We start from the raw sequence: 21,944 nt of genomic DNA, 5'->3' as shown, positions 1-21,944 counted from the left end.
TTTAGAAATTACCTTTAATTTTTTATGTTAAAAAATGGTCTATTACGGAGTATAAAAAATATAATTCTATTATTTTTAGTGTAGTCATTTTAACCGTATAGTGTAATTCTATTACGAAAAAAAAAAAAAAAAAAAAAAAAGAACTGAACATAGTTACTTGTTTATCCGTAGTGTTGAACGCATTTCATATGACAATATTATATGGATGACAAAAAATGTATTTCACTTAAAATATTTTAAGTGATATTTGGAACATAAAAAAGTAGCAAGTGCACTATCAAGTGCACCGAAATAAGCACACAAATTTTCATGCAAAGTATACAAATTTTCAGTTTTAAATATAATATTTTGTCATTTTAACAGTACCTTCACTCATTAAGGAATTTATCATTCCTTACACAATCACCATTATTATTCTTTACACAATCATCATCATTATTCCTTACACAATTATCATTCTTTACGGAAATGCTACAAAACTGTACGAACTACTGTTACCCATCCAGCGATGAATGCTTTCGTGTGTCCTTGCATTTCGATTTGTGTGAAATTGTCATGTGCAGAAATACATGACAATTACATGAAGTACATGACTGTAACATGCTCTTCGTGTGAACATCAGGGATACTTCCCCTTAGGCTATCAAAGCTCAGGCCTAGTTAAAGGAAAACGTCCCCTTCTACTCATTTCTACATGGGAATACTAACCGCATTTCCTTAAAAATTCTCCACGAAATCTTCCCTTTGCTATAGTCAGATAGCCCTTAAGTTCATTTATAATATATTTCTCCGCCTTCTTAGCGAGCCTTCGTGGTGTAGTTGTCTGCACGCTCAGCTAGTAATTGAGAGGTCGGCGGTTCGATTCCGGGCGAAGGCGTTGCTAATTTTTCATCTCTCTTCCAAAAATTACGTAATGTCTTTACAGTGGCGCCCGAACTAAAAGGGTGTTTGATGATGATTTTCCTCACCCAGGATTTGGCGATTGGGTGCCCTTAAAATTTCCAGTCGCCCTTTAAAAGGGGGGGGTATATAATGTATTTCTCCCGCCTTCTTAGCGAGCCTTCGGTGTGTAGTGGTCTGTACGCTCAGCGCGTAATTGAGGGGTCAGTGGTTCGATTCCCGGTGAAGGCGTTGCTAATTTTTCATCTCTCCGGCCTCCAAAAAAATCCTAATGTCTCTACAAATTGATCTAACTTGCCCAAAGAGAAAACGTAACTTGTCGGCGTAAACAAACCTAATGGCTAGAAGCACTCAATGCCACAGAAATCTAATCGCTAGTAAATCAAAGACAGCAACGTGACCTCCAGGCAGACAGAAAACGCTCTAAATTCACCTTCCAGAACCTTCCCTTAAGTACTAACTTCTTCCTACCTTAATTGAATACATGAGCCTAGATCATATACATTCAGGCAAGAAAGCGTGAGTTGAAAGCAAGAACGATAGGAAGAGTTGCTTCAAAAAAATTAAGTGTTAAATAAATTAAATTAATTTCCACACAGCTCAGCAGCTGTTGCATGACACGCAAGACGAGAATAAACCGTGTTGTACAAATATTTAGTTTTCTCAGAAATTAGGCCATTCAGCTACCGAAACTCGGTCCGTCAAAAGTATGGGGCTGGCAGTTCGGAGATTTCCCCCTCTCTTCAGGTGGTATATGCTGTTGTCTGTAGACAGACTATCTGTTGAACATGGCACTTTGCGGGACTTTTTTGTCAATCAAAGCCAAGCAAAAAATTCAGATAGTGTAATAAATTGTTTTTCGAAATAATTCTCATGCAGTTGAGGAAACTGTCAATGCAAATCCATTCCTTTTCCATTATAAAGTATCACTTTATTCTGCAAACTGTGCTTGGAAAACGTGAAGCAATGATCTCGCCCCTTGAGAAATGATTCTGCTGATGTGTGAAACAATTATCAAAGATGTTTCCGGTCGTCGGAGGAGGTTAATATCATGGCGACGGAGACTGTACGATAGATTGCCATGCAAGAAATTCAGGAGTTCTTCCAGCAGTTGTATCGCGATCGACATTACTGCATTACAGCGTATGGAAATTACTTGAAATATGAATATACATTACATGAATTTAGCACTAGGCATTTGCTCGAGAAATACCCAATCTTAGAACTTGTTGATGTTATTAATTTAGGCTAGGAGTAAGCATTACTTTATTCTGAAAACCAGAAGTTACTCTTCCTTCTTAAAAAGTTAAACTTAATATGACTATTCCCATTAAGTCTATCTGCATATAAAGTGACACAGATTTCCTTTCTATACTCGGAACCTAAGATTCATGACTTCATTAATGGAACAGACTATTTTTCAGCTTAATTCACAAATTTCACTGCCTCTTAAATAGATCTTTATGTTGCTTCTTCTTAAGTGAGAAGACGAAAAGTAGGATGTAAAGGAAGACATCTTAACATATGATCCGATACTTTCTTAAGACATTCTTGACCAATCTTTCTTAACACTTTTTGTTAACATACAGACGAAAATGTTCAACAAAAATATTCGAGTATTTTCAATGCACGCGATTCAGTTTCTTATACCATGATAATCATATATAATGATACCCTCGACTATATCTATCCAGGAATTGCTCTGAATGCTGAAGCTCTGTGAGGCTATTAGCCCAGTAATTCAAAAATTAAATCCTAGAGTACATATAAAAACATAAGTTTAAATAAAGCATATTGCAACTCTCTATTCACAGGTCTTCTTTCATGTCTCCTTTCTAGCCCATTTACATCTATACTTGTTAAAGGGTCAGATACATGATAAAAGTCATTTCTAGTCCAGATGCTAATTTTATACTCATCTTCAAGCAAAAATTATGAAAAAGCGACCATCATCCTTAGTAAAAAGAGAAACAATATACTTAAGCGAATGACCAGACTCTGTACCCGATCACTATGGATGTCCAAATTTCGCCTGAGAAAAAGTCTGTGTGAGAAAAGACAATCTACTGACCTTCGCATGACCCTCCTGATGGCAGGTAAGTTCTGCTATGTGTGGACAGAGAAGTGAAAAGGGCACATTCGGTCAGCACGTGATAAAATGTAAACTTTCGGAAACTTCAGATGGAAAACTTCAAATCATAATCTTTAAGTAAAACATAACAGAAACTGATTAAGTGCTCGGTAGTCCCATAACCCATGGAAAAAGAATTTATATATTATATATATATAGAACTATATCCTATCCCATTCTAGAGTTCCTGTCCTATTTGTATCCTATTCTAGAGTTCACACTAGTACAGCTTTAATTTTTTGCAGATTTTATTTTAAAGCTAATGAATCGTGTGCAGAAAATTATCCACACTTTTTCTAGTTTTAGCATAGCATTTTTTATAATTTATTTTTGTTCAAGGTTTTACTTATTTATTTATTTGTAATTTAATTTTAAACCACTTTCCTATCAGTCTTGTAACATTTTTGCCTGATAAATCAATTCTTAAACTCAATAGAGGTTTTCAGTAAACCAGAGGTTCAACAGCATATTCTGAATAAGATTACAAAACAAGCCTTTACAAGGGTTTTAGAATTTCAAATATATGTATTATTTGACAAATTTACTAGTCATTAGACATAATCTATAATTCCTCTTATGAACTGATTCGTTTTGTTAATTTTATATAGGCTGGAAAGATCGTAAAGTAAAAGTTTTTAAAATTTTATTACTTTAATATCATGGAAATTGCCAATTAAAATCGGAACAACTTGTCTGAAAGCTGATTTTTTTGTAGTGTTTTATATTAATTAACCAATTGTCTTATTATTTAGTCTGTACTTTCATTTATACTTCGATGCATACTAGTTCATGCATTTACGAATTGCTAAATTTGAGAGATAGCTTCGGGAAGCTATCGCTGACTGTCACGCTAGAAATTCTCCCTGCAAATGGATTATTTAAATCGATTTTAGCTTTTGTTGCCATAATTGCTCGAGACAGTTTGATGACTTGAGCAAGAGTATGTAGGTTTTTTAACTTGTATTTAATATTTTATTATTTCTCCAACTTTTGTTCTTAAATTTCCAGGCAGCTGCAAAGACTGATTTTCTGTTATTATTCAAGTTGTGTTATAAAGTATTTCTCCCGCCTTCTTAGCATGTCTTCGTAGTGTAGTGGTCTGCACCCTGGGCGCGTATTCCAGAGGTCAGTGGTTCGATTCCCGGAGAGGGCATTGCTCATTTTTCATCTTTCCTGCTTCGAAAAACCTAATGTCTCTACAGTGGCGCCTGAACTAAAATGGTGGTGGATGATGATTCTCCACACCCAGGATTTGGCGCTTGGGTCCCCTAAAATCCCCAGTCGCTCTTTAAAAGAAGGAGTATATAAGGTATTTCTCTTGCCTTCTTAGCATGCCTTCGTAATGTAGTGGTCTGTACGCTGGGCGCGTATTCCAGAGGTCCATGGTTCGATTCCCGGAGAGCGCGTTACTCAATTTTTAGCTTTCCTGCTTTGTAAAACCTAATATCTCTAAAGTGTAACTGTCAGGCTGACGATTAAATGAAAAAAGGTTTATTTTAAACTTCTTCTGAGTTGTTTTATTTAGAAGTTTAAGACGAGATGATGTGGTTTTCTGTTTCCAGAAAGGAACATTCAGAATACTTGGGATACGCGAAAGCTCACAGAAATAGAAAATGTAGTGCTCGTTTTATATATTTTGTTATTAGGTAGTGCCTCATTAAAACGTTTCTTGAGTTATTCAGTATCTAAAATACCTAACTTTTGCACACCATATATAAAACTTCTAGAATTTTACGGGTTTATACCGAACGAAAATCATAGTAAACCTGTCAAAATAACGAAATGCAGTAATGGGTAAGAAAAAAATTATTCACCCGATTTTGCGATAAATTTTGTTAGTCACTTGTAGGAACAAGTGACTAGCAAAAATTAGGCACCTGAATTAGGCACCTAATTTTCCTTCCTTTTAAGGAAAAATACTTTCTCGGAGAGAAAGGAAATCAAGACTCAGTTATATCTAGTTTAAAAAATTAATATGTTAACTATTAATTCGTGACTTCATTAATAATAACTGTAATAAGATTTTTCAAAACTCTTCCGAATTCTCCTTCGGAATATGATGCATGAATATTATTAGTGCTCTGAAGAAATAAAGAATAAAAATCGTTAAAAAGCAATAATTTGTAACTGGGGATTTTAATGTTTATGATGAAAGTTTTGTTGAAATATTTAGATCTAACTCTCTTACAATGTAGTGAAAGTCTCTTACAGTACAGAATATTCTTTAACACCGAATTATCTGACCCAAGAAGGAATTTTTAGTTATTGTAATCTTTGCTTCTAAGTACATTATAAGGTATTTCTCCCGCCTTCCTAGCGTGCCTTCGGGGTTAGTGGTTCTGCACGCTGGGCTGGTATTCTAAAGGACCATGGTTCGATTCCCGGCGAAGACGTTTGCTAATTTTTTATCTCTACAACTTCCAAAAATGTCTAATGTCTCTACAGTGGAGCCCGAACTAAAAGGGTGTTGGATGATGATTCTCCGCCCCCAGGATTTGGCGATTAGGTCTCCTAAAAACTCCAGTCGTCCTTTAAAAGAGGGGAATATGTAAGGTATTTCTCCCGCCTTCCTAGCGTGCCTTCGTGGTTAGTGGTTCTGCACGCTGGGCCGGTATTCCAGACGTCCGTGGTTCGATTCCCGGCGAAGGCGTTTGCTAATTTTTCATCTCTCCGGCTTCCAAAAATTCCTAATGTCTCTACAACATTTAAACTTTAGACCGAAATACGCAGACTTTTCTTTTAAGGATAATTCGTTAGTCTTTTAAATTTACCAATAAACTTACTATTTTTTATGCTTCTCTTTATTTATGCTGGCATGCAAAATTAGAGACAAAAACCTATTAAACCGAATCTTGAAAATACTTCTTAGATCAAACAATTAAATTAAATGAGAAATAAGCTCTTCGCTTAGCAGAATATGGTAGCAAACACTGAAAATATATAGTGCAACATATACTCGCCCGTATTTTATTTAATATATTTAGATAAACACACATAGACACAAGAGAAACAAGAACAACAACAAAAATAGTGGGTAGAATTTCTTGTGTAAGACGAAATAACATGTTTAAAAGAGAAAACAAAGGATTTTATCTAATGACTAAATCTTTTATCGGCTTAAACTATAATTGAGAGAAAAGTTATTTGCAAAAATGTCTCAGTCTTTTATTTCTCACAAATGAGAGATGTTGACTTTTTCAACGAAACTTGATTTAGACCAGTGGTTTAAAACAACACCGTTTCGTGCAGCCCATAGATTACCAAGCAACTCTTCGAGGGGCTACACAAGTCAAAATCAAAATTCGAAAAACTTTTTCAATGTTATATGGACTGCAAAATCAAACTTTTAAATTAGAAACTAATGTTTTCTTTCTATTACTATTATTATTTCTACTCTTAACTAAAATACAATAGATCTACTATTTTATGAATGAAATTATAATGAAATAATGATTTCGTTTTTTTTTTGTTGTTTTTTTTTTCTTTTTCTACATAAATTGCGTTTCGAACAGTTACTTTTTTATAAGGATGATAGAAGTTCTGCAGAAGTAGATAGTTTTATGAGTTCTCTGAATCGATAGTTGAAGATCATTGATTTAGACGAACGATTCAATCTCGTATTCTGACACTAGTGACATAAAAGCTGAGATAAGATGAGAGGAAAGTGATTTAGACAAATGAATCAAATCTTATTATGTTACGCTACTTGAGGCAAAAGTAATTTGGACCAGTGACCCTCGGTCTTCTGTTCTCCCACTGTAGAGACATTAGGTATTTTTTGGAAGCAGGCAAGATGAAAAATGAGCAATCGCCTTCGCCGGGAATCGAACCGCGGAACTCTGGATACCGGCCCAGCGTGCAGAACCCCTACACCACGAAGGCACGCCAAGAAGTTGGGAGAAATACCTTATACCACTAATTACCAATTTTTATCTTGTTTTATCTTGAAAAGCGATCATGCTCAACGTTCACAATATTTGATTTTATTTTGTATTAGATGCAAAAATTCTGTTCCAATCAAATACCATTTATGTGTGGCAGGAAGTTCAAGAAGAGCGTTTGTCACTTTGTGGAGATTTATTTAGTTCGACTAGCAGTTAATTTTTAGCTAAAGCAGCTTTCCTTCCAGTCTCGTTTTCTCCTACACTTTCCTGCCAGAACGCTAATGAGACAGGTCGCGCCTATTCCAATTGAGGGAGAAAGAAGTGCTTTTTAAACGAAGGTTTCGGAAGGTGATTTTAGAGCGTGTTAAGCCTGCTTGAAGGCCACGTTGGTATCTTGAATTTCTAACGATTTGATTTCTGTGGCGTTGAGGGCTTCTAGCCATTAGACTTCTTTTCGTCGGCTTCTATGAGTCAGAGCCTCCCTGCTTGTAAATTTATCCTGTTAGCTGTTAGGCTAATTTAATTGCATTTTATTTTAAGTTCAACGTCACCTGTTTGAGTTAAACAAGAAGTGTTGGCTTTATGTAAGCCCACGTGAGACCATCTGTTCAACCATATGTGATTGAATAAAGGGTTCTTAACACCCTTCTTCTGACTCTACTGTTACCTTAAGACCTGGGGATAATTCTTCATGCAGTCTTCGAGTGCTCATTAGTTTATGTTACCTAAAAATTCGAGACTCTCTAACTTCATGAATTCTATGTGTTGCAACAGTTCATTTGTTCGTAAACTACAACAGAAAGAATAAGCTCCTTATCTCTTTTCATTTCTGCTGTCTGTAATGAAAATATCAAAAAGCTTCAATTAGAATTGTTTAAAAATATTAAGAGGTAATAAAAATATGCGTTTAGTATTTATTCAGGAAATAGGTAAGAATTAAGAGGCTGGAGTGAAACCTTAATGTTAAGTCGTTGAAATTTCTATTCTCTGCATTATTTCTATCATACACTAACACTAGTATACGCTGTTAAATACACTAAAAATAGTGTTACTTCAGCTCTGTTTTTTTTTTTTTTATTTCAGTGCACATATGCATCAGTAGTAGAAATTATAAGAGTTACATAGAAATGTTAAGTGTACTGGTTTATATGGTTAACTGTAAAGTGGAAACATGCATTTTAAGATGTCGTGTTATTATTAAGTACTTGATTACCTTAATTATCAATTCTCGGAAGTAATGTTTTTCATTAAAAACCTCATGGAAACTATAGGTAGCACCATTTATATAATAACTAGGTTTAATTTTCAAACTTTATTAAAGAAAGGAAAGCCTAGTGCGCTTTATTTACTTCATATATAGTGACATTTGAAAAACATTACCGACGATACAAAGAAGTAAGACACAGATAAAGTTATGAGAAACGCTTGTTTCTCCGAGTAAATTTAAATTTTTAATAAACGTGAAAGAAAATGACTTTTCGGCTTTATATGAAAACAGCTAGGTTTTCCGGTTGACTGCACTGACTTTGCATTTCAAAGTGAACTTTGTTATTTGAATAAAGATAGGTAAGTAAATACAAGTGCAATAAATATGTTATAGGATTCTGAATTCATTCATTTAATAATCGTAGTAATTTTTATGAGATTTCAAACGCTATTCTTAAAATAAAATTCTTTATTATTTAAAGAGAACTTTCCTTTTTTAAACTTTTAGCCGCAGTATTTGAATATACATTTATTCCAGGTTGCGTTTTCAAAACACAGCGCACATAACAACAAAACTAATAATTATGGAAAACTTAAAATCCATTTTTGTCTTTATTTTCCATCATATTTTAAATATATATCAGTATTTTACTTCACAGAAAAAGGCCAAAACACTTTTTGAAATAAAGTAATATCAGAAATGCATGCTAATTTAGAAACAGTGCCCTTCTATATATATATATATATATATATATAAAAACTATTTTTAAGTGAATTCATAAAAATTTGTCTTAAAAACTGTACTATGAAGTTTGGAAAATCAATTTGAAGCATAAAAATGACCTTTTCTGTATTTCTCATTTTATTTGCCGTTATCGTTCTTAAGGAAATACATTCCTTCTTTATGCTTAAAATAATTTTAATAGGCATCTTGATCAATATATTATTGAAAATTTTCACTACTGCAATTAAATAGCATGAATTCATGCGCGAAGAGCATTTTTTATTTGTCTCTTCATCCTTTAGATTAATATACTCGTGTTAATATTAAAGGAATATATGAAAATAATCATTCCGCTTTTAACAATGTCGTCATTGCCCATAGGTGAAAAGGAATGCAGTAGTATTTGGATATGCTGAGGATTCTATTCTAGGATCCTGGCAAATGAATTGCTTGAACTTTCGATTTCCCAATGTACATAAAGTTATCTTTACGCAGTACATGCAAAGCAATAATTTTCTCCTCTACCTGATGTCTGTTCACTGGAGCAGCGCTTCCAGTAAGAACTCAAATTATTTGACTTAAAAGATCTAATTTGAGGAACTCGGAATTCTAGCGTAAAAGCTCTAATTTAAGGAAATCGGAATATTTCGGAATTCGATGTCTGTGTATCAAACGGTAATGGTTTCTAGCTCTGGGTTTAAAATGAGAGCAGAAGATTCCCTTGTTCACTCGAACATTTCGAAGCAATTGTATGATTATCAAGAGGTCTAGTTTAAACACAATTTTTAAAAGTTCTGAGAAAGGGCATGACATAATGCTATAATTTTCTTTAAGAAGGAGAGAGAGAATTTAATGAAGTTGTCAAAACTATAAACACCGCTCAATGATATTTTTATAAGCCATAAGTAGCAAATGTACCATTAAATAGACATTAAACACTTGTAAGCCATAGATCGACTTTTGTTTTGCCTTTCAACAGAATAATATTGAAACACTTCGAAATACTGTGTAAACTAACAGAAACTGCCACAGAAATACCAAATGAGCGAGGCAGGTCAGGGTCGATGTAGGTCTGTAACAAACATTCGATTAATATATAAAATATCTGTAAAAGGCATTAAATAATTGTGTGGCTATACACAATCACTTTTATATTTCAAAACATTCCGACGGAAGGGTTTGAAAAATCAAACATATTTCCAAGTCAATCTGTATTACTCAACGTGCGTTTGTTGTTAGAAAAATGCATTGTAAATTTTCCTTTTCTTATTTTGCACGTTGAATTTCACCAGTTGCTGGGAAGTGTGAAAAAACTAAAAAAGCATAATGTAAACGCAATTTCTTTTGTAAGGGGCCCTTATTCTTTCACTTTGTTTTACGCTGTAATCAAAGAAATCTCATGCTATCTTCAGTGAGCTACCTTGTTCGTCTTTTCCTTTTTCTTGCTTGACAACAGCCAGTTATTTTTCTTTGTGTCTCTTATATATCTTGAAATATTTTAGGAGCTTTTGTATTGCCCTCCCAACATCTCTGAAAGCTTTCATTCTTCTCAGTAGATATTTTCTTTCATTACATTTCTCTACCCACTGCTAGGCATTTCTGACAATTCTGGCGAATAATAAAAAATTGTTGCATTGTAGATAAAAAGAAATTTTGCGCTTTGAAAATTCTTACATCTAGCTAATGTTCTACCGGAGAGGAAAATTGTTCTCTTTTGCCGTGAACATAATGGAAACAAAAATATTAAATGTTTAATTTATTCACTCTAAAATAAAAGTTTCTCTTAGAAAGTCCTTAACAAAGACATTTCTCTTCTTAAGACGGATAGATCACACCAAACTTGCCGTAATTAAATAAGCAAGCAAACAATGTTTAACAGAAGCGCGAATAATAATATTTTATTTTGTTTTATATCATTTATTCTATTATATTTCATTCAATCATCAGATTGCAATATTACCTGCAGTTCAGGAAATGACAATTTTTCAGCCAAAAAATAAAAGAAATATTTTTTTCTTCTTAATTTAATTAAATTGTTTTTGGTGTTGGCAATACTACACAAAAATGGGAACGATATTCAGCCATACTGTAGAGACATTAGGTATCTTTTTGGAAGCAGGAAAGATGAAAAATGAGCGACGCCTTCGCCGGGAATTGAACCACGGACCTCTGGAATACGCGCCCAGCGTGCAGACCACCACACCACGAAGGCATGCGAAGAAGGCGGGAGAAACACCTTATAATATACACCGGAAAAAGTGTAAAGATAACTGCAAAAATTGAAAAATGGTATATCGTTCTAATAGTATTTACACATTAGTGTAAAGTATATCGCAATTTCTTCAAGCAATAAGTTTCTTCTGTCTAAATGCTATCGTGATTCATTTTGAAATAACCCATTATGCTATATTTCAGGCTTAAAACAAGTTGAAACTCTTTACTTCTTGAAATAACAAATGAAAGAAATGGATTTCTCAAACGAAAGAAATGGAATTCGATTAATTCTTAAAGCTTTATTATTTTTTTTCTAATAGCTAGCCTTTTGTTTTTGTTCTTCCATTTCTCATTCACCTTACTCTTTCGCTCCTGATGTATGTGACAGAGGGATTAAATCTACGGAGACTAACAAGAGGGATTAATTGATTAGAGTAAGATTAACTTTGAATTCCGTACCAATGAGACAGCATCTGGTTTTGTAGTTATCAGCACTATTATTTTGCTATTAAATAATTCGCCTAATTCATCTCATCTAGAAAGAACGCAAATTGGTTTCCGGTTTAGTTTTAGAACAGAATTTGCTGAATGCGTGACATTTTTAAGTAGTGTATGTTTATGTTAGTTTTTTTTAGCTTTAAAAGTGTAATTCAAATGCATTTTTTTAACTTAAAGAAGAAAGTCATCAACGATAAGTATGTGTTTAACATTAAATTAGTGATACATGTGTTCTCTTATCACGTAAAGTCCAGGCCGAATAGTTACTAGTCAAGTTTTTACATCCTTCCGAAAAACAAGAAATGAGAAATTAGAAACATTTGCATATGAACTACATCACGTGACATACTGTGATGCCAACACAGATGCCTTTGTGTTTATGACATTCAGTGAATAATATCTTTTAACAGATTGTACTCATTGTGATCAACAGATCGCACTATTCCAATATTTTCGAAGTTCGTAGAGTATAGAAATTTTCGCTCTAATCCTCAGCGGCACTTTTATGCATTAAATTGAAAAGAGTAAACTATAAAATCTGCGAACTACAAATTAGAATTCATCGAAGCTTGGAAAATATTGAAGCTTGGAAAGTTTCTCAATAGTACCATTTTGAATCTTACTTTAATTCTTTCTGCTGCAGCCTGTGCTGGACAATGTCCAAAAGTCCATTAATCTTCTACTCGTTTAATACTGTTAATACTCGTTAATACCATGAGTATCTAAATCAGGGCTTCTTAAACTTTTTTCAATCGCGACCCCTTTTTATCACTGAGATTTTTTTCGTGACCCATGGTCCGGCTAAATTCTAAATAGACTGTAACTCTTCAACTAATTAACAAACTAATCTGTAATATATCATTATCTTTATTTTACTAATTTGTAAAAGACACTCAGGCTTCCACACTCACTCTCTGCTTCGCCATTGAAGCAAACTCAAAAGTAAGGTAATAACATTCTTTTGTAAACAGTAGTGATGGCAGCTCCCTCTGGCTTCAAAGGGATTTAATAATCTCCAGGACCTCATAATATTTACAAAAATTTTGTGGGACCCCGTAAGTATTGCGCAAATCCGACACACGCGTGAATGAAACTGTCAATTTTTTCACTTGTACTGTAATATACTATTGCAATTTTAGGTCGTTAACTTTAATTTCTAATTTTAAGACATAGAACAATGTGAAAATTTTAAATAAGTAACAGATGAAATGACAGCGTCACGTGCAAAGCAAGTAAAATGAACGTTTATGTTATAAAAAGAATGCGTCGAAACATTTTCTTTTTTTTTCTTTGTCTGTATTGACTTATTTTTATCTATTTTCAGGTATACTGTATAAAAATATTTGGTAATTGTAAAATTATTATAATAAGTTAAAGAAAAATCAAAGCAGCTAAAAGTGTTGGCGATCCACTTGGGAGTCGCGACCTTGCACTACTTAAAGAAACTCTGATCTAAGTAGTGCAAGAAAGCAAGTGATTACGAAAGAAAGGAAACATTTTATTCATTCAAGACCTTCTATCTTCACGTGACTACTGCGCACTCCTGACGGGGAGTTAGGTGATTTCTTTTACCGATGTAATCCGCAGCTCGCGGAATTCTTTCTGGGTTCCAGTCCTTATAAGGCGGGGTTTTCAATGTTGGCATTATTATGCATTTTACCTTTAGGAAATCCTTCTTGGGAAATGTCTTTCTGTTTAAGATGAGTGTAAGAGAATCCATAAATAATGATATCAATGCTTGACAACACATTTTTTAAAATTTTCAGAATTTCATTGCCTTCGAGGTCCTTTTAGAGTCATTAGGTTTATTTTGGAGTAAGAAGCATGAAACTCAACACAACATGCGTATTAAAACTTTGGAACTCCTGACTACTAGTCGGTTACGCCACGAAGACACGTGGTAAGGAAGGAGAAAATTCCTTAAATCCTCAATAAAAATACACTTGGGCAACTAGTACATATGTTACCGTGAAAGACCGAAATTGGAGAATGTCGAATTTCACCGCAGAATGTCAGCATTCACCAAATACGTCGGTAAAAGATCGAATATTTCATTACATTCTTATACATTCGGACGCTCACTGGTGTATGTCGACAATCTCAGATATGCTCTGGTGTAGGTCGAAAAGAGAGGAGTATATGTACATGCTGTCATTGCTAAAGGAAGTGTTACACAAATAAATTCAGTTGTAAAAACAAGGGCCTCTTGTGCAATTCAAAGTGTCAAAATAGTTTACGTTGTTGCAATAAATAAGATTTGAATCCTATAATCGAGTAACTTTTTAACTTCTATTATTTTCCTTTCTCATTTTGAATGTACTGTGTGTTTTAAGTTTCATGTTATTAAGTTCTTATTTTAAGTCTCAAGTGCGTTTTTTTTGCGACTGAATTACGGAGAAGAAAATATAATATTCTTATACGTTCAACATTCACCATTAGTACATGGTGAATGTCGACATTTACCGGTTAAGTCAGAAATAAGAGTATTTGGAAAATATTTCGGACATACACCAAGCGACTAGGTGAATGTCGACATTCATCGGTGAAAGTGGACATTCTCCATATTTCGGTGTTTCACCTTAACATATACATTCATCCAATGCCGCAAGCTGCGTATGTCTACACTTTTTATAATTTCATCTCAATTGTTTTTTGAAGCCTTTAATTATTTGGCATTTCTTGAATTCGGTATTTTTTGGATGCACGATATTATTCTTTTGGCTATCACGATAAACTTAACTTCATAACTAAATGTTTACGATAAAGATAGAAGAATTATTTAAAAACTTATTATTAGCTGTCGCAGACAAATATTCTTTATAAACGTACTTAATATATTATTTTAAAAACGCCTTTTGTTTTAAAAAAATAGTGCTCCTATTTACAAAAATTGCAGTTAAGAAATTTGCAAAGTGGTTAATTGCTAATTTGTCAAAGCATAGCTTTGATTTGAAAGATAAATCCAACATCAAACGACCGCGCCTGTGATAAACGATTGTTATCGAAACAAAATGGATGAAAATATTAAAACCATACAGAATGGCGACACCTTCCGGGCTGCACGGAGGTATATCACACCATAAGGATGCACATTAGCAATATAATGTAACGGAGTTATGGCAAGGATCTTGAGAAATGGAAAGACTAAGCTAGATACTGTTACGGATTTTGTATCTAGTTAGCTATTTTTGGTAGAAATGTGATTAAAATTGTTTTATTATCCCTTGTAATGCAGCGAGTTACAAGTTTTAAGAGAAAGCTACGCCCAAAAAGTAAGAATACAAGAGCGCGCTCATTTAATATACAGATATCTCGAAATTTATATTTAAATTGAATAAATGCAATTGTGTGTTAGCTTTAACTGTAATTCTACTCTTTTGCTTTCCAGAAACCTCGAGAAAATATCAAAATGTTCTCGTGCACGATTAAAAAGCTTTAAAAAGCCGGAGAAAACCATCTCAATTCAATTCTTTACTAAGTTCTTATTGTTTTACTGAGCTCCTGCAATTTTGAGATCGGATTAGCTTTCTCTGCGCTTTGAATTGTGTTCTATTTAACGTTTTAGTAGTTTAAAATATAGCTACTGTGTGATAGTGTGATATTGTATGAATTATCTGTGAGGAAAAATTTCAGCATTTTGTTTTTATTTCTTGTGATAAGAATAAATTTTATTAACTTTTCATCAGACTTGTGTATTCAATCTATTACGAACCCTAACGCACGCAAAAATACGTTTCTAACGTTAAAATAACAGAAAGAAATAACAGGAAATGTTATCGAACGTATGATGGAAAATTTCTTCAAACAAGAACTTATCAATTATCTGCACGCAAGACAAAAAAATGTTATCCCTTGATAAAAAAGGGTTAGAGGTCATGTACATATCACGCGATAGATATATTTTTCCTTTTGTGTCATATTTATCAGCGGACATCACACTGATAGCTACTCGTCACGTTATGAGTTCGCATTTGAAGTTTGTTCTCTCACTCAAGGTATTTGTAGCGAATACGAAACGATTCTCGAGCCTGGAAATGGTTTTAAGTTTTCATAATTATCATCAAAAAAGGATAATTGTTAACCTTGTGGGCTACATTATGATTACTTCGAAGTATCTTATCTGTCGAAATATATCCGTATTAGTAATATGTATCCTCTTTCTCAGTAAATCGGTCATCATTCTGCCAGGTTATATGTATTTAAAAATTGTTTGAAACATATATACAGAGGGTGTTTACATATTTAAAGCGATTTAGGGACCGTTTAATTAATGTTAAAAGCATTTTTTAAATGTTAGGTCTGATAGCCTTTTTTCTGGACTATCAATCTGTGCCTTGATTTCCACAGAAGAAGGGCTTTTCATAAAATACCCAGGGTTATTGACTTCCATTCTTCTTCGACTACTTTCTAGAGTCCATCAATCACGTTGTGTTTGCGAATAGATAGAAAGAGCTGTTTTTAAGAGATTAAAGGTACAATAGTCCATAGATAAACATCAAGGGACTTCGCAGGTATGCAATAGCTGTATCAGTCTTTATTTTTTCAAGGAATGTAGTGGTACTTTTCAAAGTATGACGTGTTGCTTTATCTTAATTAAGTTTAAATATTTACTGGATAAGGGATAAATAAATGGAGTTTCTTCTATAAATATTGGGCTAAAAACTTTCTCTTGATAGATGTTGAACTGATTTTAACATTTTCTCTTTTTTCTTATTTTTAATTTCCCTTTGCTAGAGAATCCAGCGACAGTCATAAACCCCTTACTGAAACTTTTTTTACATTGACAGAACGAAGTTTGCACATTTTTTTCTCTTCGCTTTCGGTAATAAGTAGACCTTTTTTTGTTGCAGTCACTCAGGTAAATCTATGCTTCAACAAGTGTTACAATGTATTTCTAATTATCTCCTGAGAAACAGTTTTCGTGCAGGATTTTACAAATTGCTGTGCGTTGAGCCTCGGCAAAGGCTAGTAAGTATCATGTTTTTTTTTTAGATTTTGTAAGTTGTAAATCTGGGTTTGTTATTTTATTAATTGTTGCTAGAGATGTACTTAAAGATTCTGCAGTTAATTTCTCTGCATCGGCAGATTTTTTTCCTTGTTACCAAAGATTTAACTTTAGAAACATTAAACAGCATGTACCTTTTTCGGGTATTCATTCTTCTTTTCATATAGAAGTAATTACTGACGCTTTTTTACTTTCCGGTCAATAATGTTGCTTATTTTGCACTTAGAAATTTTAATACCAAGCATTTAAAAAAGTTTCTGAATTATAGTGTAGAGACATTAGGTATTTTTTTGGAAGCAGGCAAGATGAAAAATATTCAACGCCTTCTCCGAGAATCGAACCTCGGATCTCTCAGTTACGCGTTGAGCGTGCAGACCACCACACCACGAAGGCGGGAGAAATACCTTATAATACAACAGCAATATTTCTCTTTGAAAAGCTCAGAAACATATAATTCAATTTACAGCTTGTTTACATGCAGCAATTAGAAAGATGAATAAAAATAGCAGATGATATTTCTCATTTCAGATAATAAGCTTGCGGAGTCTCATTCGTTTTGGTAACATACACTAAGTCCATACTCTAAGCAGAACTATGCGAACGAATCATCGCTACGCCTAAACAGAAAGAGTCTAAAACATCCTTTTATTGCCAACTCGCATAGCTGAACAGAAGGCATTCCTGGTGCTTACAAAACCAGTCAACATTTATGTCATAAATTCAAGAGTAAGAAATTCAAATTTAAACTAAATCTAAGTCTTGAGCTACCCAAAGACTACGCAGAAATAATGAACGCGCAAGTTGGCTCAAATTCGCATCGACGTGAAAAGCATTATCATCAAGAATAACTAACGCCGCAGAGAGGACTGCTGTCTTAGAATATCAACTATAGTAACGTAGCCTTCAGGAGGTAGAACACGCTTTTACTAAAGTAATCTCAGACCCTCACTTAAATGTACGCGAGCTAAAATTGTCATTCTATTAGAAAAGCGGAAAAAGAGAAGTGACAGTAAAGAAGCTTAACATAAAATAACTGGTTACTTTAAATGAAATGCCTTACAAGATATTGCCAGAAATTTTTATTTCAAAACATTTTCTTTTTTAAAATTTGTAAGGTATATTTTAATTTTATAACTGTTATTTTAAATTAGTGAACATTTCCTGTCTTATCTCGTTTCAACTTACAACTCCTTACCAGAATGAGTTTTTAAATCGCTTTGAATGCAAATGTGGAAGAGAATAGTATTAAAGTCAACTTCAACTTCGAGAGAGCTAGGATTCTTGAGTAGCGCGTGTTTGCCTCTACGTCTCTTTAAGCTGTTGTTACGTGATATTTTGAGTGAATAAAGGGTAATTAAACGTTCCTGAGTTAAGCTTTCTGTTCTTGGAACTAAGAGATTATTCTCTTAGCAGTTCACTAGATTCCTCGACACTTAACAGAATAAAAGTGAGGAACTCCATAAGTTCTTTATCAATATCGTTTTAACAAAGTGTAAATACCTTCTGTATATATAACATACACACACACAAACACTCTCACTCAATTATAGTTATTCAATTAATAATTTCTATATCGATCTCAAAAGTAATTCACTATATCTTGAACCAATTAACGCTATTTTTCTAGCGTGCTTTTTTCTAGAATTTTTTTAGCAGTGGCCGAGTGGATAAAATCTCTGAAAGTTGGATCCAGATTCGAATTACGGTGAAATGATTGTCTGGGTAGGTATTTTTGTAGTTTTTCTCATATACAATACAGGAGACAGTTTTTTTAAGGAATTCCTATTTAGAAGCTTTCCTGATCCTAATAAAAATAGCCCTCGAATGCTCTGCCGTGTGCTCAGCCAGCCGACATTTACATAGTTTACCATGCGTCTGGGAAAGATGACATGTGCCGTTTTAGAGAGGAAAGATATTTTACATTAAAACTGGTTAGAAAAATAAAATAAACGTTTTAAAGTTATAACCTAATATATACGCATATTAAAAATTTCTTGGAATTATGCTTAAAATTTCTTCTGTAGTATGCAGATCTACTGGATATGTCACTGAGCACTAAAATTTCATCCAGAGCTCGAGTTGCTTCCTTGGAGCACTTGATTGTATGAGGTTTTTCCTATTATGTCAAATTAGTTTTCACTTACAAAGCTCTTCGCGTTTTCAACGCAGATAACCTAGGAGTGCTTTTATATACAATTATTTGTTTTCCCAATCGTGCGTTTATTTTCTTTTCACTGAAAGAAACAAATATATTATAATGAAAGGAAGGTTCTCATACGAGAAAAAGTATACAACTCATGCACGCTATGGCTTGTGTTTGGTAATTATTTTGAACTTTAATTTAATAAATTCGAAATTCATTATTTCGAATAATAATGCATAACTTGTGTAAGACTAAATTAGCTCCAAAAATTTACTTTGTGTCCTTATTTACAGTTGGTGATGAGGTCTGCATCAAGGGACTGGGCTGTTTCAAATTGACAAAAGACTATTTTCATCCGCAATATCGACCTTGCAACGTGCTACCTGAACCTCGGAGTCTTATTCACACCAAATTTGTATTGTTCACGAGGAACAATATTCACCAAGGAAAATTCCTTGTAGCAGATAATGAAACCAGTATTAGAGAATCAGGATTCAATGCAAATCATTCCACCAGATTCATTATACATGGTTACCAGGAGAATCCTCTTCATGATGCATGGGTTTTGGTGAGTACACTTCTACTTCCCGCTTCTTGTGAAAGTGTCTAATGAGAGATGTTATATATGTTTATTGTTTGGATTATAATTTCTTCTGTAAGTTATATATTGAATTAAATGTTTTAATATATAACGAAGGCTTTGGGGACGATGGTGATTTAGTTAGAAGTTTCTCATGGCAATAACTTAAAATTCTACAACTTGCAAAGAATTATTACATTCGCTGTGCATGTTTTTTGGTGATGTGACTGGTTTGCATGTTTTGCTAGCAAATGAAAGGTTCACGGTTCAGATACCGTATATGATATAGTTGAGTTTTCACTTTCTCGGATTCCACCCGTATTTGGCCTGCCGGGTCTCGTACTTTTCCCAAGTTACTCTTTAAGTAGAGGAGAATATAAGGAATTATCGTAGTTCTACCTTGCATGCTCTTGTGTTGTAAGTAATCAGCATGACAGCTGGGAGATGCAAGATTCGGGGTTCGAATCCCGGCCAGAACACGGTTAATATTTCATTTTTCCGTTTCGTAAAACCTAATAGTCTCGTCAAAGCAGGAGAAAAACAGCGTGTTTCTGGCAGTTAGTTGGAACAAATTTGAAAGTTTAAACATCTCATCATTAAGGCTTTAAAGTTATTTGAAGGAGATTGCGAGAGCGTGTTTTGTAACCTGAAAATTATTTGTAATATACCTTCATGAATTTCTGAAAAGCCTCAACAAAAGACTGAAGTTTAGGAAACTATGTTAGGAGATTAGGCAATAACGGTTTACTCCCTCCAAAATTTTTTACTTGTTGGAGTTTTGACTGATACTGAACATACTTTATAAATTTCGCCATATTTTTGTATAAAAATTCTCATTCTCTCTCTAGACGTTCTTTAGTTTAATGCTAAGACTTTAAATATCAGATTTATTTTGATGGATTTTTGATTCCTAAATTGGGATATATCCTTGTAAGTGAAAGAAAACGCAAATTAAAATCCAACCATAAATGTTCTCATATAAAATTAATTCGGGAGGATCCCTGTCTAGGGTGAGTCAAAATGTTTCAGATCAATTGGGAACATTTTTGTAAAATACAATAATCCGAACTTTCATTACTTGGAATAGTAACTGAGATAGTTTCTGTACTAGATTCATGAAACTTCAAAGCGATTGCCACGAGTTACTATATTGCAGGAAAGCCACACTTGATTTTCTGCGATATAGCCTTTCAGCAGCTAAAAAAAAAAGAAAAAAAAGAGGGATGAACAAAGCTTTATAACAGAATAACATAAGCAGCAAGTAAACTATGTACTGCCCAAAGACAGACTAAGAGAGAAGATGAGGCTATCCAATTAGGAGGAATTTAGTTCGCTTTAGATTAGTTATGACTATGAATCCCATTTGTCGGCCTGCGACTCTAAGCATGTCATTCAGCTGTTTTGGCAATTAATTATATCTTCAGAAACCTCAAACTCACTTTACGCATGATTGTTTTATCCTCTTATAGTATGATAAAAACTGAGGCAGACGAAGTTATCCTTTGATTTAGCTTACAACAGTTGCAAATGATGCGGAGGATTGCAAGATGTTTTTACATCATTCGTCTCATTGTTTCACATGATCTCTCTTCCTTTAGGTGCAATTTAAATATAATTTGAATGCTTTTATAAAGTGAGAAATTTTAAGCATAAAGGTCAAATCATGTTTAAGCTGCTTACTTTCCGAGACGGGAAGCACTTTTGCGTATGCCGTCATTGGATATTTATGAAACCTCTTCGACTACTACAACACATTTCGTCCAATAAAGCGTCGTGATCACTTTTTGAGGATTAATATTATTAGATCCTCAATTTTTGAGGTGCAGTGTATCTTCCTACTTTTAAGCGAAGAAGCTGTCAAATCAGTAACTGCTAACATTTTCTAAATATTCTTCATAACTAGTAAACATTTTCAGTAACTGACAGAACAGCTGTGATAATATCAGATTATAATAAAGGCTTAGCTGACATATGATCCATACTGTTTTTTTGAACAGAAAATCAACGATCTGTGCAATTCTTGCTATGAAAATTTCATAAAGAGAGATAGCGCTAAACAGTTTAATTTTGTGTTGAAATTTCTCATATTACACCAATTCTAAAACATTATTTTATACTTATTTTAATCAAATTTCTATTAATGTGAGTGTAAAACACTTTTTTTGCCAGTCCAGTTTTGTACTGTAAGAATTATAGAAATATTTTCTTTTCTTAGTCTAAAAGGCATATACTTTTAAGAGCGATGAAGGTTTTTCATACTGAAATAAATACCGTTAAAATGTTATCAATTGTAACTACAAAGTGCCCACCAAAGAAAGTGCAAACATTTTAAGAAACATTAGAGGTCTTTACAGAAGAGGAGAGAAGTAAATACTAGAAAACTAAATGTACTTTAAAACTGAATGCAGGCACTGAAGCTGTAAAGTAAAAAAAGGATTTTTTGGGTTAGAGCCATCTTTCTCTAAAAAATACATCTTTCAAAATTGTTGAACTTAACTCAGTAGAATGAAAGACATTCGCTCTTATCAAAGAATGAATTGAATTAATTAATTAATTAATACTATTATCTTTACATTCTAAAACATTTCCTTTTAATGCATTGTAGAACACGCTTTTCGAATTTAGATATTTAGACTTAATCAACAACTGAGCATAATTTT

At 33.5% G+C, this 21,944-nt stretch overlaps 1 protein-coding gene across 3 annotated transcripts in view; it reads left to right on the top strand.

Annotated features, from left to right (window-relative positions):
* LOC118199176 (pancreatic lipase-related protein 2-like) overlaps nucleotides 1–21,944 on the top strand; it is a 94,300-nt gene that overhangs the window by 15,784 nt on the left and 56,572 nt on the right. For all 3 annotated transcript variants that reach the window (XM_035370995.2, XM_035370987.2, XM_035370981.2), the window contains exon 2: nucleotides 18,998–19,272. In XM_035370995.2, coding sequence (XP_035226886.1) covers nucleotides 18,998–19,272 — 275 coding nt within the window. The remainder of the gene's footprint in view (nucleotides 1–18,997; nucleotides 19,273–21,944) is intronic.

The sequence above is a fragment of the Stegodyphus dumicola genome, chromosome X2 (assembly GCF_044657685.1).
Source record: "Stegodyphus dumicola isolate Sdum_Otavi_A_Nest chromosome X2, ASM4465768v1".
NCBI lineage: Eukaryota > Metazoa > Arthropoda > Arachnida > Araneae > Eresidae > Stegodyphus > Stegodyphus dumicola.
The sequence above is the reverse complement of the archived record's forward strand: the minus strand, read 5'-3'. Positions and strand labels throughout refer to the sequence as shown.